The 15059-nt window shown below is 44.4% G+C and overlaps 1 protein-coding gene across 8 annotated transcripts in view; it reads right to left on the bottom strand.

Annotated features, from left to right (window-relative positions):
• Window positions 1–15059, bottom strand: part of LOC109898157 (kinesin-associated protein 3) — a 54553-nt gene that overhangs the window by 11907 nt on the left and 27587 nt on the right. For all 8 annotated transcript variants that reach the window (XR_004211243.1, XM_020492990.2, XM_020492991.2 and 5 more), the window contains 6 exons: window positions 11428–11528; window positions 7760–7868; window positions 7544–7656; window positions 4919–5084; window positions 4174–4299; window positions 3798–3896 (listed from right to left, as the gene is read on the bottom strand). Coding sequence is in view for 7 of the 8 variants with exons in the window: in XM_020492990.2 (XP_020348579.1) it covers window positions 3798–3896; window positions 4174–4299; window positions 4919–5084; window positions 7544–7656; window positions 7760–7868; window positions 11428–11528 (714 nt within the window). In the remaining variant the exon portion in view is untranslated. The remainder of the gene's footprint in view (window positions 1–3797; window positions 3897–4173; window positions 4300–4918; window positions 5085–7543; window positions 7657–7759; window positions 7869–11427; window positions 11529–15059) is intronic.

The raw sequence follows: 15059 nt of genomic DNA, 5'->3' as shown, positions 1-15059 counted from the left end.
CTTCAATAAGCATTTCTCAACGGCTGGCCATGCCTTCCGCCTGGCTACTTCAACCTCGGCCAACAGCTCCGCCCCCCCCGCAGCTCCTCGCCCAAGCCTCTCCAGGTTCTCCTTTACCCAAATCCAGATAGCAGATGTTCTGAAAGAGCTGCGAAACCTGGACCCGTACAAATCAGCTGGGCTTGACAATCTGGACCCTCTATTTCTGAAACTATCTGCCACCATTGTCGCAACCCCTATTACCAGCCTGTTCAACCTCTCTTTCATCTCGTCTGAGATCCCCAAGGATTGGAAAGCTGCCGCAGTCATCCCCCTCTTCAAAGGGGGAGACACCCTGGACCCAAACTGTTACAGACCTATATCCATCCTGCCCTGCCTATCTAAGGTCTTCGAAAGCCAAGTCAACAAACAGGTCACTGACCATCTCGAATCCCACCGTACCTTCTCCGCTGTGCAATCTGGTTTCCGAGCCGGTCATGGGTGCACCTCAGCCACACTCAAGGTACTAAACGACATCATAACCGCCATCGATAAAAGACAGTACTGTGCAGCCGTCTTCATCGACCTTGCCAAGGCTTTCGACTCTGTCAATCACCATATTCTTATCGGCAGACTCAGTAGCCTCGGTTTTTCGGATGACTGCCTTGCCTGGTTCACCAATTACTTTGCAGACAGAGTTCAGTGTGTCAAATCGGAGGGCATGCTGTCCGGTCCTCTGGCAGTCTCTATGGGGGTGCCACAGGGTTCAATTCTCGGGCCGACTCTTTTCTCTGTGTATATCAATGATGTTGCTCTTGCTGCGGGCGATTCCCTGATCCACCTCTACGCAGACGACACCATTCTATATACTTTCGGCCCGTCTTTGGACACTGTGCTATCTAACCTCCAAACAAGCTTCAATGCCATACAACACTCTTCCGTGGCCTCCAACTGCTCTTAAACGCTAGTAAAACCAAATGCATGCTTTTCAACCGGTCGCTGCCTGCACCTGCATGCCCGACTAGCATCACCACCCTGGATGGTTCCGACCTAGAATATGTGGACGTCTATAAGTACCTAGGTGTCTGGCTAGACTGCAAACTCTCCTTCCAGACTCATATCAAACATCTCCAATCGAAAATCAAATCAAGAGTCGGCTTTCTATTCCGCAACAAAGCCTCCTTCACTCAAGCCGCCAAGCTTACCCTAGTAAAACTGACTATCCTACCGATCCTCGACTTCGGCGATGTCATCTACAAAATGGCTTCCAACACTCTACTCAGCAAACTGGATGCAGTCTATCACAGTGCCATCCGTTTTGTCACTAAAGCACCTTATACCACCCACCACTGCGACTTGTATGCTCTAGTCGGCTGGCCCTCGCTACATATTCGTCGCCAGACCCACTGGCTCCAGGTCATCTACAAGTCTATGCTAGGTAAAGCTCCGCCTTATCTCAGCTCACTGGTCACGATGGCAACACCCATCCGTAGCACGCGCTCCAGCAGGTGTATCTCACTGATCATCCCTAAAGCCAACACCTCATTTGGCCGCCTTTCGTTCCAGTACTCTGCTGCCTGTGACTGGAACGAATTGCAAAAATCGCTGAAGTTGGAGACTTTCATCTCCCTCACCAACTTCAAACATCAGCTATCTGAGCAGCTAACCGATCGCTGCAGCTGTACATAGTCTATTGGTAAATAGCCCACCCTTTTCACCTACCTCATCCCCATACTGTTTTTATTTATTTACTTTTCTGCTCTTCTGCACACCAATATCTCTACCTGTACATGACCATCTGATCTTTTATCACTCCAGTGTTAATCTGCAAAATTGTAATTATTTGCCTACCTCCTCATGCCTTTTGCACACATTGTATATAGACCCCCCCTTTGGTTTCTACTGTGTTATTGACTTGTTAATTGTTTACTCCATGTGTAACTCTTTGTTGTATGCTCACACTGCTATGCTTTATCTTGGCCAGGTCGCAGTTGCAAATGAGAACTTGTTCTCAACTAGCCTACCTGGTTAAATAAAGGTGAAATAAAACTGAACTTCTGGAGAGAGTTTGCTGCACTGAAAGTAAAGGGGCTGAATAATGTTGCACGCCCAATTTTTCAGTTTTTGATTTGTTAAAGTTTGAAATATCCAATAAATGTCGTTCCACTTCATGATTGTGTCCCACTTGTTGATTCTTCACAAAAAAATACAGTTTTATATCTTTATGTTTGCAGCCTGAAATGTGGCAAAAGGTCGCAAAGTTCAAGGGGGCCGAATACTTTCGCAAGGCACTGTATATACAGTTGAAGTCGGAAGTTTACATACACCTTAGCCAAATACATTTACACTCAGTTTTTCAAAGTTCCTGACAAGATCCTCACTTTATTTTAAGAATGTGTAATGTCAGAATAATAGTAGAGAATTATTTATTTCAGCTTTTATTTCTTTCATTGGGTAGCCTTCCACAAGCTTTCCACAATAAGTTGGGTGAATTTTGGCCCATTCCTCCTGACAGAGCTGGTGTAACTGAGTCAGGTTTGTAGGCCTCCTTGCTCGCACACGTTTTTTTCAGTTCTGCCCACAAATGTTCTATGGGATTGAGGTCAGGGCCTTGTGACGTCCACTCCAATACCTTGACTTTGTTGTCCTTAAGCCATTTTGCCACAACTTTGGAAGTATGCTTGGGGTCATTGTCCATTTGGAAGACCCATTTGCGACAAAGCTCATGTCTTGAGATGTTGCTTCAATATATCCACAATAATTTTCCTACCTCTTGATGCCATCTATTTTGTGAAGTGCACCAGTCCCTCCTGCAGCAAACCACCCCCACAACATGATGCTGCCAACCCTGTGCTTCACGGTTGGGATGGTGTTCTTTGGCTTGCAAGCCTCTCCATTTTTCCTCCAAACATAACGATGGTCATTATGGCCAAACAGTTCAATTTTTGTTTCATCAGACCAGAGGTAATTTCTCCAAAAGGTACGATCTTTATCCCCATGTGCAGTTGCAAACTGTAGTCTGGCTTTTTTTATGGTGGTTTTGGAGCAGTGGCTTCTTCCTTGCTGAGCGACATTTCAGGTTATGCCGATATAGGACTCGTTTTACTGTGGATATAGATACTTTTGTACCCGTTTCCTCCAGCATCTTCACAAGGTCCTTTGCTGTTGTTCTGGGATTGATTTGCACTTTTCGCACCAAAGTATGTTTATCTCTAGGAGACAGAACGTCTCCTTCCTGAGTGGTATGACGGCTGCATGGTCCCATGGTGTTAATACTTGTGTACTAATGTTTGTACAGATGAACGTGATAACTTCAGGCGTTTGAAAATTGCTCCCAATGATGAACCAGACTTGTGCAGGTCTGCAATCTTTTTTCTGAGGTCTTGGCTGATTTCTTTTGATTTTCCCAAGATGTCAAACAAAGAGGCACTGAGTTTGAAGGTAGGCCTTGAAATACATCCACAGGTACACCTCCAATTGACTCAAATTATGTCAATTATCCTATCAGAAGTTTCTAAAGACATGACATAATTTTCTGGAATTTTCCAAGCTGTTTAAAGACACAGTCAACTTGGTGTATGTCAACTTCTGACCCACTGAAATTGTGATACAATTAATTATAAGTGAAATAATCTGTCTATAAACAATTGTTGGAAAAATTACTAGTGTCATGCACAAAGTAAATGTCCTAACTGAAATGCCAAAACTATAGTTTGTTAACAAGAAACTTGTGGAGTGGTTGAAAAACGAGTTTTAATGACTACAACCTAAGTGTATGTAAACTGTATTGAGGTTTACGGTTGTAAGAGGGAGGATACGTGTGTCCTTAATGATGACATCCCTGGTGGCTTGGTGGAACACCATCTGGTAGAACACATAGACGATCTGACACACAAACTCATCGTCCTCCTGTTGGGCTACAGGCAGAGAGAGGTGAAAAAACTGACACACAAACTCATCGTCCTTCTGTTGGGCTCACGTCCACAGAAAGACTGTATGTCCATACAATCCCTCAACCAGCAAGCTAATACAAGTCGATGTACTGTATATATTGTATCATACATTTCACTCCATTTCTTCATTACTACTCATATTGTAGCTCACATAGCATGTCAGTTTGATCATAACTTGCAGGCATTTTAGTAGGATAACCCCTCCTAGCATGTGCAGGCCTGGGCCCTATCTACTACCTACAGTTGAGCAGCTCGATGAGGGCAGAGATGATGCCAGACTTGGCCATCATGGCAGCACAGGAGTCGTCCATGGACACCGTCCCTATCATGATTACCACCTCTAGGATCAGGTCATCCTCTGCCGAGCCTGGTGGGGGGCAGAGGTCAGAGGTCACAGAGATCAAAGCTGAGAAGGGAAAAGTCACTGTGTGATATCACTGTGTGTGTGTGTGTGTGTGTGTAAGATCGCTGACATCATTCAATGATGTAGGATCAGTCAATGATACTGATAGAGTGATGAAGGTTATGGGTTAGGGATTGGAGAAAGCCATGGGATAGAATTATTTCAAATTGAAAACTTGTGGAATGGCCGTACAGTATTTGCTTGTCACAAGATCTTCAGGCTGAATGCACCTGTAAGTTTTCCTTCCCCCCTTTCTCACTCTCCCTCCCTCACCACCTGGTTTGAGGCGGTCTTTGAGGCCTACCTGGTTTGAGGCAGTCTTTGAGACCTACCTGGTTTGAGGAGGTCTTTTTTTTATTTACCTTTATTTAACTAGGCAAGTCAGTTAAGAACAAATTCTTATTTTCAATGACCGCCTAGGAACAGTGGGTTAACTACCTTGTACAGGGACAGAATAACATATTTTTACCTTGTCAGCTCGGGGATTCGATCTTGCAACCTTTCGGTTACTAGTCCAACGCTCTAACCACTAGGCTACCTGCCGCACCACAAACGCCCCCTTTGAGGCGGTTTCTGAGCCTACCTGGTTTGAGGTGGTTTTTGAGGAAGGGCACCAGGTTGTACTCCTTCAGCACCAGTTCCCAGTCCAGGTCAGGGATGGTGAGGTTAGCCAAGGTCCCCAGACACTCAATCACATACTCTTCCCTCTCCTGCACTCCCGTCTGAGCAGCCAAGTCACCTACGTAGTCCTGAGGGGGGATCAGAGGGAGGTCAGTTACCATAGAGACAGAGGTCAGGGGTTCCCAAACATTTTTGGCCCAAGACCCCATTTTGATATAAAATTCTCACGACCCCAACAAAATGAAAAATGATGGAATTAACAGCCAATGTTTACTTAAAAATAATAATAATTGGGGCTATGACAGTAAATTGCAAATTAGTCTGACTTCCTTTATCTTATCTCACCACCACACATTCACTGTGGGAATTATTAAAGTGCAACGGTCAAGTATGGCCTTTACCGCGATTTAAGGGCGCTCTCTGTTTGAAACGTAACTTTTAGATTTGAATAATTTTCATTTAGATTTTTAACCTCTTGAAGATAGGGGGCACTATTTTTATGTTCAGAAAAATAACGTTCCCAAAGTAAACGGCCTATTTCTCAGGACCAGATGCTAGAATATGCATATAATGGACAGATTAGGATAGAAAACACTATAAAGTTTCCAAAACTGTCAAAATATTGTCTGTGAGTATAACAGAACTGATATTGCAGGCGAAACCTTCAGAAAAACCAAACCAGGAAGTGGCTTCTATTTTGAAAACGCCATGTTCCATAGCCTCCCATTGCTCCATTCAAAGGGATATCAACCAGATTCCTTTTCCCATCGCTTCCTCAAGGTGTCAGTCGTCAGACATAGTTTCAGGCTTTTATTTTGAAAAAACGAGCCAGAACGATAACATCGCGTCAAGTGGTCACATGAGTTTTGCTCACGCAACAGAATTTGGACAGCTATTGTTATTCCCTCTCCTATTGTGAAAGACATTTGCGGTTGATATATTATCGATGATATATTTTAAAAACAACCTGAGGATTGATTACAAAAAAACGTTTGACATGTTTCTGTGGACATTACGGATATTATTTGGAATTTGTCTGCATTGTCGTGACCGCTCTTTCCTGTGAATTTCTGAACATAATGCGCCAAACAAGGTATTTTGGATATAAAAATCATATTTATGGAACAAAATGAACATTTGTTGTGTAACTGGGAGTCTCGTGAGTGAAAACATCCGAAGATCATCAAAGGTGAACGATTAATTTGATTGCTTTTCTGATTTTCGTGACCAAGCTACCTGATGCTAAGTGTACTTAATGTTTTGTCATGTGATCGATAAACTTACACAAACGCTAGGATTGCTTTCGCTGTAAAGCATCATTTCAAAATCTGAGACGACAGGTGGATTAACAAAAGGCTAAACTGTGTTTTGCAATATTGCACTTGTGATTTCATGAATATGAATATTTTTAGTAATATTATTTGACTGAGGCGCTATGCTATTCAGCGGTTGCTGATGACAATTATCCTGCTTACGGGATGGGTAGCGTCAAGAAGTTAAGGTCAACTGCACAATGATTGAGAGACCAAGATTATTTTTTTTGCCAGGATTTTTGAAATTCTTCCACGACCCCATTTTCATATCAGGTGACCCTGTATGGGGTAGATGGAGCCTAGCTATGGATTCAGCTACTAGTATAAGAACAAGCATAGATATGGAGTCAGTAATCTACAAAACCCAGAACTAAAATCTTGCGTAATTTCTTCCGATGCTCAATTAAGTTCGGGGGGGAGACTAACGCAAAGTCAAGCAGGGCCAAATGTAAGCAGGGCCAAATGTCCCCTCCCCTTCCAAAATTTGAAAGATGGTGATTTGCAAAATTGTGATTTATCCAAATGATCAGTGACAAAAAAATCTGCATATCGGAACAAAGTTATTTGTTCGTCTTGCATCCCACAGTCTGTTGACAGTCTCTATTACCATATTACATGCATCTGTCCATGAGAGATTATGGATTCAGTGATACTATTATAAGAACACAGATCATGTTAGCCTGTCTAGCCTTACCTGCCTATATCAGGGATGGAAGCGACAAAAAAAACGGAACTCCTCACGGGCGGCAGCAGTGGCTCATGGGTCTGCATATCCATACCCACACACATGCAGTCAGAGCCGGCCCTAGCCTTTTGCCCCCCCAGCCCCTTTCCACCCTACCTTGCGAGCAAGACATGGCCCTCCTCTTGACAGCGGAGAGAACAAATGTAATTTCCTGCTATTTTACACATTTTGCCATGGGACGTAAAGAAAATGTTGCAATGTTATAACTCATTTTCATGCAATTCTACTCATTTTGCAATGGGGTGGGGAGAAATGTTTGCAGATTTTAGTGATAATTAAGTGTCTGTCAGTGACTTAAGAGAAACTGCTGAAGCAATAACCCATTTTGAAATTGGCACATTGTGTATTCCACTATTCTAACTCGCAACAGTAAGAACCATGACTGAGTTCCAAAAATATATATATTATGATCTGCAGGCCTACAAAAGGAGGGCCCCGAGCAACAGTTGACCATCCCTGGCCTATATCTATACTGAGCATGATTAAGCTCATCAGTGTTAGACTGAGTGTGAGTTAGTTTAGTACGCACTATGAAGAGGTTCTTGGTGGGTCCGTCGTGTTGAGACACGTTCCTGATCATCTTCATGGTCAGAACATCCTTTAGCTTCAGACCCCTCTTCATCAGCATCTTCAGACCATTACCTAGGAACGTAAAAACAGGATTAGAAGTGTGTGTGTGTGTATGTGTGTGTGTGTGTGTGTGTGTGTGTGTGTGTGTGTGTGTGTGTGTGTGTGTGTGTTTTACCTTCACAGATGACCTGTGCATTCCTCTTGTTGGCAGCCAGGTTGATGCAGAAGGAGATGAGCTCAGGGTCCATGGGGCTCTCACCACAATCAAACAGCATCTTCATCAACTGTCAAGCAATCAAATAATACCTAAATCAATCAATTCATCAACAATCATTATAGCTGGCCAGAAGTCAGTCAGTGTCCCAAACCTTTCACTCTATTTGAGGATGGATGCATGCTTGGTGACATCATTGGCTGAATGACATCACCATGTTGATGACACTGGTCTACATATCGTCCATACAGTCATTTAGTGGGTCGCCATGGTGACACACACTGGGTTAACCGCAGAGTACGGAAACAGAAAGGCCTTTTCTGAAGTGAGCAGATAAGTATAGGTACAGTCATTTCTGTCTAATCAGGTCTGTGCCAAGACCCTGCAGGGGACTACTGAGAGGGCTTGCAAACAGATGGAGGAGAGAGGTGGACATAGGGAGATGGAAAGAGGACATTCCATGCCTGCTTGCAATTTGTCCATTCCTCCACAATCCAAAGGCCTCTGATTCATATAGAGCATTCTACAGTCTCCTTCAATTACGTCAAAAGACAGTAAGCTTCATGTCCTTAGTGATGATGGTGGATGTGTGTGTATTTGTACATGTGTGGAGGGGGCGGTGAGGGGGGAGACGTGATGAGTGGAGCAGAAGAGGGGGCTAGGCCACCAGTTAACACCCTGGAAGTCAACTACAGAGAGAGGTGCAGGTCCACAAAGGAGTTGCTCCCAGCCCTTGTCCTCTGCTCCCCCTCTTTCCCTGCCCAGTCTCCCAGCACTCCTGCTCTGATTTAACATTAAACAGGAAAGGCTTTAAGCAGGGGCACTGCAGGTCCGCTCCCTGTGAGGAGTCAGTAGTGTGCAATCCTACTAACACACACACACACACACACACACACCTCGCATCAGGTATCACATACCAGGGGCCCTGGACCCCAAATCAGCCCCGTCTAGACTGTCTGGCACCTGCCTCTGCTTATTTACCACAGCATAGCCAGAGGAGGCTTAGCGCCACACTACACAGCAGAACCTCCATCACTCCCCTCCAACCTCCACTCCTTCCCCCCTAACCCTGCACAGCCCTTCGCCCCTTCCTCTCCCTCATAACCCCATGTCCGGCCTCTCCCTCCCAGCCCGGAACTGACCCCACCAGAAGTGGAAATGATTGGGTCAGGTCTTGCCCCAGGCCCAGGGGAAGAGGTAGAGAGGTGAAGGGCAGAAAGTAAAGGAGTAGGGGAGGCAGAGAAGAAAAGGTTGAGCTGGCCAAAGGGCAGGGGCAGAGAGGAAAAGGTTGAGCTGGCCAAAGGGCAGGGGCAGAGGAGAGGTAGCCTGATGAGGAAGCGTGTCCAGTGGGAAATAGGGAGGGAGGATAGAGAGGCGTTTGGCTCCAGGTAGGATGGGCGATATGTCCAAATTAATCATCATATTTTCCACATTGGACGGTATGACAGTATTTGAAGGTATTTTATGTTTCTGAATAATAAAAGTTCTAAATGTGCTTTGAGTAGTGCATGACCCTAGGGTGGCAAAGCATACATTATAAGTGATTTTGAAGGGGCTTTCTCCAATCTAATTGTTGTAGTGTTCAATCCAACTTCAAACAAAAAATGATTATCAGTATTTTCATAGATTTCTGCATTTCCTGCACTTTTGTTATCATTTCCACACAGTGACCTGCAGGGCTGCATGATATGGGCAAAGTTCTATAGATGGAATATAGTGGGCAGCACCTTGAATATATTGATGTTTGACATGACAGCAAATGAATAAGCCAGGAAATAATTATTGGGTAGGAACCAAAAGTGCTGGTCAGTGTTTCTAGGTGACCCTTAATTAGAAGTACCTCATCTTACCTCATGTAGCTAGCAAACATTAAAGACAGTACAGTATGAAGATAGGCAGAAACGGCTTCTCCAATAGAAATCCCCGATCACACTAGTAGGCGATGTCATGGGGACGTTGGCTAGCTAAGCTCATGCACAAAATACGTCATTGGGTTTAACATTCGCCTCGCGGCAAACTGCGGATGTGCAGACCATCAAATCAAAGGCTTTCCTTAGATATTTGTTTTGAACAAAAATGAAAACGTGTCAGTTTGTCACATTCACGAGGCTAGAGTAATAACATGTTCAACTACTTAAGATTTTGCTCGAATCTAGGTTCAGATGTTTTTTTAAATGAACTACTAAGGAAGAATGTCACTTCTCTCATTGACTTTCCAAACCGCAAACCCCGGTCTGATCTACTTTGTCTATTTCGCACGCGTTCTCGTAATGATGCGCCTCTGCGTTTAGAAACTCTGCTAACACATTCATGCTTCGCCTATGCTTACCTAGGCCTACACCAACACTGGTACCACGGTTACGTTTGCTCTGATTATTAGTACATTTAGCAAGCTAGCTAGCCATCTAACTAGCGATTAGCATTAGCGGCTAACAATATTTATTTTAGTCACAACTTTGCTAAGAAAAGACAAACTAGCAGACAGTAAGATACACAAACTAATAGTGTCATTATATAATGCTTGGGGAAAGCAGCATGTCACCAATATCTTGTTGCATCTATCTGACCATGCAGACTGCAGAGCAAACAACAAGAAAGTGCTTGGATGACAGGGGGGCAGGGCTTGGTGTGGGAAGTGGCATGCAACAGGAGGGAGAAAAACAACTCAAGTAGAAAACGGAGTAAACAAAAAAAAATGTTTACATTACACGTGTTAAAGTTGGGTATCATATTTAACAAACCAAACACTGATATACCATTATAGAAGGTAAAAGTACAAATCCAAACCGTACATCAATACCCATATATAGTAAAATACTGTAAACTGCCCAGCGCTAGCAAAAGGACCATCCCTAGAGACAGAGAAAGAGCAAGAGAACGAGAGAGAGGTCCTGGGGTCAAAGGCCACTTTCCAGTCATGCTGTTACCCAACATTCCCTCTGACCCCGCAGGGCAGATCTACTGGCGACATGACCCACTAAACAAACAACCCTGTTTATGAGCATCTGGCCCCCATTTACACCCAATCTCACAAGACAAACAAAATAAGCATTTAACTAATCTATCAATGATGAAAGACAGATGCAATCAGACTTAACTCAATCAATATGACATCTCAGTTTCATCCCGACATCACTAACATCATGTACACTTAAAATCTAGATATTCCCTATTAGTGCATTCTACGTACACCAAAAAGGCCTATACTATAGAAAAGATGGAGATAAAGTCCTTTTTCACTGAGGGCTGGTTAGACGAAGGATGCAAGGCTTTCTCCAGCGCTCCAATAAGTGGAAAGACATTTTAAAAAACGTGGACCTGTCATCAATGAGAGTGAAGGCTGAGCAGCCGTCCTTTGGCGATTTGGGTGCAAATGTAGCATGCCTCCCCCATCTCAATTCCTCTCTCTCTCTCTCCATTCCTACCACTCCACCCATTCCTGCCGCTCTCTATTCCTTCAGCTCTCTCCATTTCTCCCACCCTCTCCATCCCTCCCTCTTTCCATCCATCCTTCCCTCGCTACACCCCTTTTTCTCATGCATAATTCCAAGGCTGTTAGCCTCGATGCTAATGCTGTCTGGTCTATGGCCCCAGCCCCCGACGCTAGAGTATACACTACCCAGTCTTACCTGTGGTATGCAGTCCGTGTAGGCAAACATGGACTTGAATCTGTCGTCCACACTGATGTGGTACAGAATGCACATACACAGCTGTCTCTGGCTCTCGTCAGCTGAAACATAAACAGAGAGAAGAGAAGCACAGAGAGGGATGAATGAATGAGGAGCTGTACTTACTTTCTGCTTCATGGAGATTCAAATGTCCAAAAGTCTTGGATGAGGCTAGTGCACAACATACAGTACGTCCATTACAATACAGCTTAAATAACATAGTTAACCACCTCTCTAGGAGGATATGGTTTAGGAGAAAATCTAGTCATTTAAAGACAATGCACACATTTTCTTATTGCAGGTTTATAAGAGGTTATTTTACAGTAGTCTAAAGAACATGGCTCTGACTATGATTCAGTGTTTATGAGTTTGACCCAAACCACTGCAGGGTGACTGCAGGATGCTCCAGATGCAGCTCACCAACATCATGGGGTTAGGTGTTTGAGGGCCTAGGACCTTGTTTCATGAACACTAGTTTCTAGAGGGAGAGTGACTGCAGTGATCGACCACACTGGGTAAGAACTAGGGTGATGAAGGACCACAGATCTGACAGACCAGACCGACCCAGTCCAGTTTGAACTAGTCCCAACCTAACCAGTGGTCAGTGACCATGCAGGGCAAGCAGCCTTATCACATACAGTAGCAGCCTACTGGTACCAGATGTGCTCACCGAACCCCTGGAAACAAGAGAAAATAAACGTCTTGGAGGTTTAATTGGGAAAACAGGAGGAAGCATCAATTTTACTGCCTTTAATAAGTTAAAGGTACACTGCTCAGGCCCTTGCAGTGCTGTGATTGGCCCACACGTGCTTCTCATTAGTGGAGCCCTCAACCTATACCTTAACACATACACTCACACACTTGTTGCCTCACATGAGCTCTCTCTCTCCCCCCCGCCTGACCTGGAAAAGTCCCTCACTACACCGGTAGGAACATGGAGGATCCTTTATGGGGAAGGAGAGAGACCCCATTAAATGTTCTAAACACCACTAGAACCCCACTGAAAAAAAGATCGGAGAGCCGTTAACAATTAACTTGAGTGTTCAGGGGCAGTTCGTGAAAGAGCTAAACTCCAATTACACCCTGCTCTGATTTAAAACCACCCAACCTTCATAAAATCATACTACCATGCATTAGTGGCGCCTGGGGCAGTTCTGTGGACAGTATACTATTCTGTTAGTGCAATTTACTGAGTAAATAAGAGTACTGGTTCAGTCTTCAAAGAGAAAACACATAACACACATCAAATGGTTTCTAAGAAAAGGTCCATTGTGAAATTGTCCAAATGGAATGATTCTGGAGTAAATTGTGAGTTAAACGTGGTACTCTCTGGAGATAAGAGGGAAATCTCTGGACAGTACTTCTACACAGAAAACAGGACAGAGCCAATAGGATGATTAAGAGGACTTCAATTCTGCGCAGCTTGAAAACCACACTGACACACATACTGAACACCCACACACATACTAGGGATGTGACAAATGGGAAAAGATTCTTAAGTTTAAACTGCCATTTTGGGGGGGGGATCCGTGAGAGAAAGATTTTTTTTTACTTCCAGTGAACTCACTATGCAGCACTGCTGCCAGCAATGGTTTGGGTCTCATGGTGCATCCCTTTCAGATGGTTAACACCTTCACTGTACCGCAATTCCACCTCGCAAAGTTTGCATGTCCTTTACACCCCTGACACATACTGTGAAACAGTAGCCCAACGTTTAAGAGAAATTGGAGAGAGCAAATCATACAAGCGAACACACCGGAACACGCTCTAAATGATATCAAATTGTATTAGTCACATGAGCCGAATACAACAGGTACTACAATACAACAGGTAGACCTTACAGCCAAATGCTTACTTACGAGCCCCTAACCAACAGTGCATTTTCAGATAAGAACAAGAGATAAAAGTAACAAATAATTAAAGAGCAGCAGTAAAAAATAACAATATATAAAAGGGGGTGCCGGTACAGAGTCAATATTCGGGGGCACCGGTTAGTTGAGGTAGTACATGTAGGTAGAGTTGTTAAAGTAACTATGCATAGATGACAACAGAGAGTGGCAGTGGTGTGGAGGGGGGAGCAATGCAAAGAGTCTCGAAAGCCATTTGTTCTAGATGTTCAGGAGTCTTATGGTTGGGGGCTAGAAGCCTCTTGGACCTAGACTTGGTGCTCCGGTACTGCTTGCCATGTGGTAGCAGAGAGAACAGAATATGACCAGGGTGGCTGGAGTCATTGACAATTTTTAGGGCCTTCCTCTGACACCGCCTGGTATATAGGTCCTGGATGGCAGGTAGCTTGGCCCCAGTGACGTACTGGGCCGTTTGCACTATCCTCTGAGGCACCTTGTGGTCGGAGGCCGAGCAGTTGCCATACCAGGCAGTGATGCAACTAGTCAGGATGCTCTCGATGGTGCAGCTGTAGAACCTTTTGAGGATCTGAGGACCCATGCCAAATCTTTTCAATCTCCCGAGGGGGAATAGGTTTTGTCGTGCCCTCTTCACGACTGTCTTGGTGTGCTTGGACCACGTTAGTTTGCTGGTGATGTGGACACCAAGGAACTAGAAGCTCTCAACCTGCTCCACTGCAGCCCTGTCGATGAGAATGGGGGCATGCTCGGTCCTCTTTTTCCTGTAGTCCACAATCATCTTCTTTGTCTTGATCGCGTTGAGGGAGAGGTTGTTGTCCAGGCACCACACAGCCAGGTCTCTGACCTCCTCCCTATAGGGTGTCTCGTCGTTGTCGGTGATCAGGCCTACAACTGTTGTGTCACTGGAAAACTTAATGATGGTGTTATAGTCGTGCCTGGCCATGCAGTCATGAGTGAACAGGGAGTACAGGAGGGGGCTGAGAACGCACCCCTGAGGGGCCCCTGTGTTGAGGATCAGTGTGGCGGATGTGTTGTTACCTACCCTTACCACCTGGGAGCGGCCCGTCCAGGATCCAGTTGCAGAGGGAGGTGTTTAGTCCCAGGGTCCTTAGCTTATTGATGAGCTTTGAGGACACTATTGTGTTGAACGCTGAGCTGTAGTCAATGATATGTACACTCCCCTAAGTACGTATACGGACAAGGGTTGCAAAACTACCAAAACTTTACAGGAACTTTCAGTAACTTTGGAAATTAACAGGTAATATATGGTAATGTATACTTGATTAACTTAACAAGTGTATTAATATACAGTGCCTTCGGGAAAGTATTCAGACACCTGGACTTTTTCCAGATTTCGTTACATTACAGCCTTACTCTACAATTGGTTTAAAAATATATATATTCTCAGCAATCTAATGACAAAGCGGAAAGTTTATTTTAGCAAATTTGTTAAAAATAGAATAAACAGTAATAAATGATTTACAAGTATTCAGACCATTTGCTATGAGACACGAAATCGAGCTCAGGTGCATCCTGTTTCCATTGATCATCCATTGTGCTAAATTCAATTGATTGGACATGATTTGGAAAGGCACACACCTGTCTATATAAGGTCCCACAGTTGACAGTGCATGTCAGAGCAAAATCTGAGCCATGAGGTTGAAGCGATTGTCTGTAGAGCTCCAAGACAGGATTGTGTAAAGGCACAGATCTGGGGAAGGGTACCAA

The sequence above is a fragment of the Oncorhynchus kisutch genome, linkage group LG10 (genome assembly GCF_002021735.2).
Source record: "Oncorhynchus kisutch isolate 150728-3 linkage group LG10, Okis_V2, whole genome shotgun sequence".
Taxonomy (NCBI): Eukaryota; Metazoa; Chordata; class Actinopteri; order Salmoniformes; family Salmonidae; genus Oncorhynchus; species Oncorhynchus kisutch.
The sequence above is the reverse complement of the archived record's forward strand: the minus strand, read 5'-3'. Positions and strand labels throughout refer to the sequence as shown.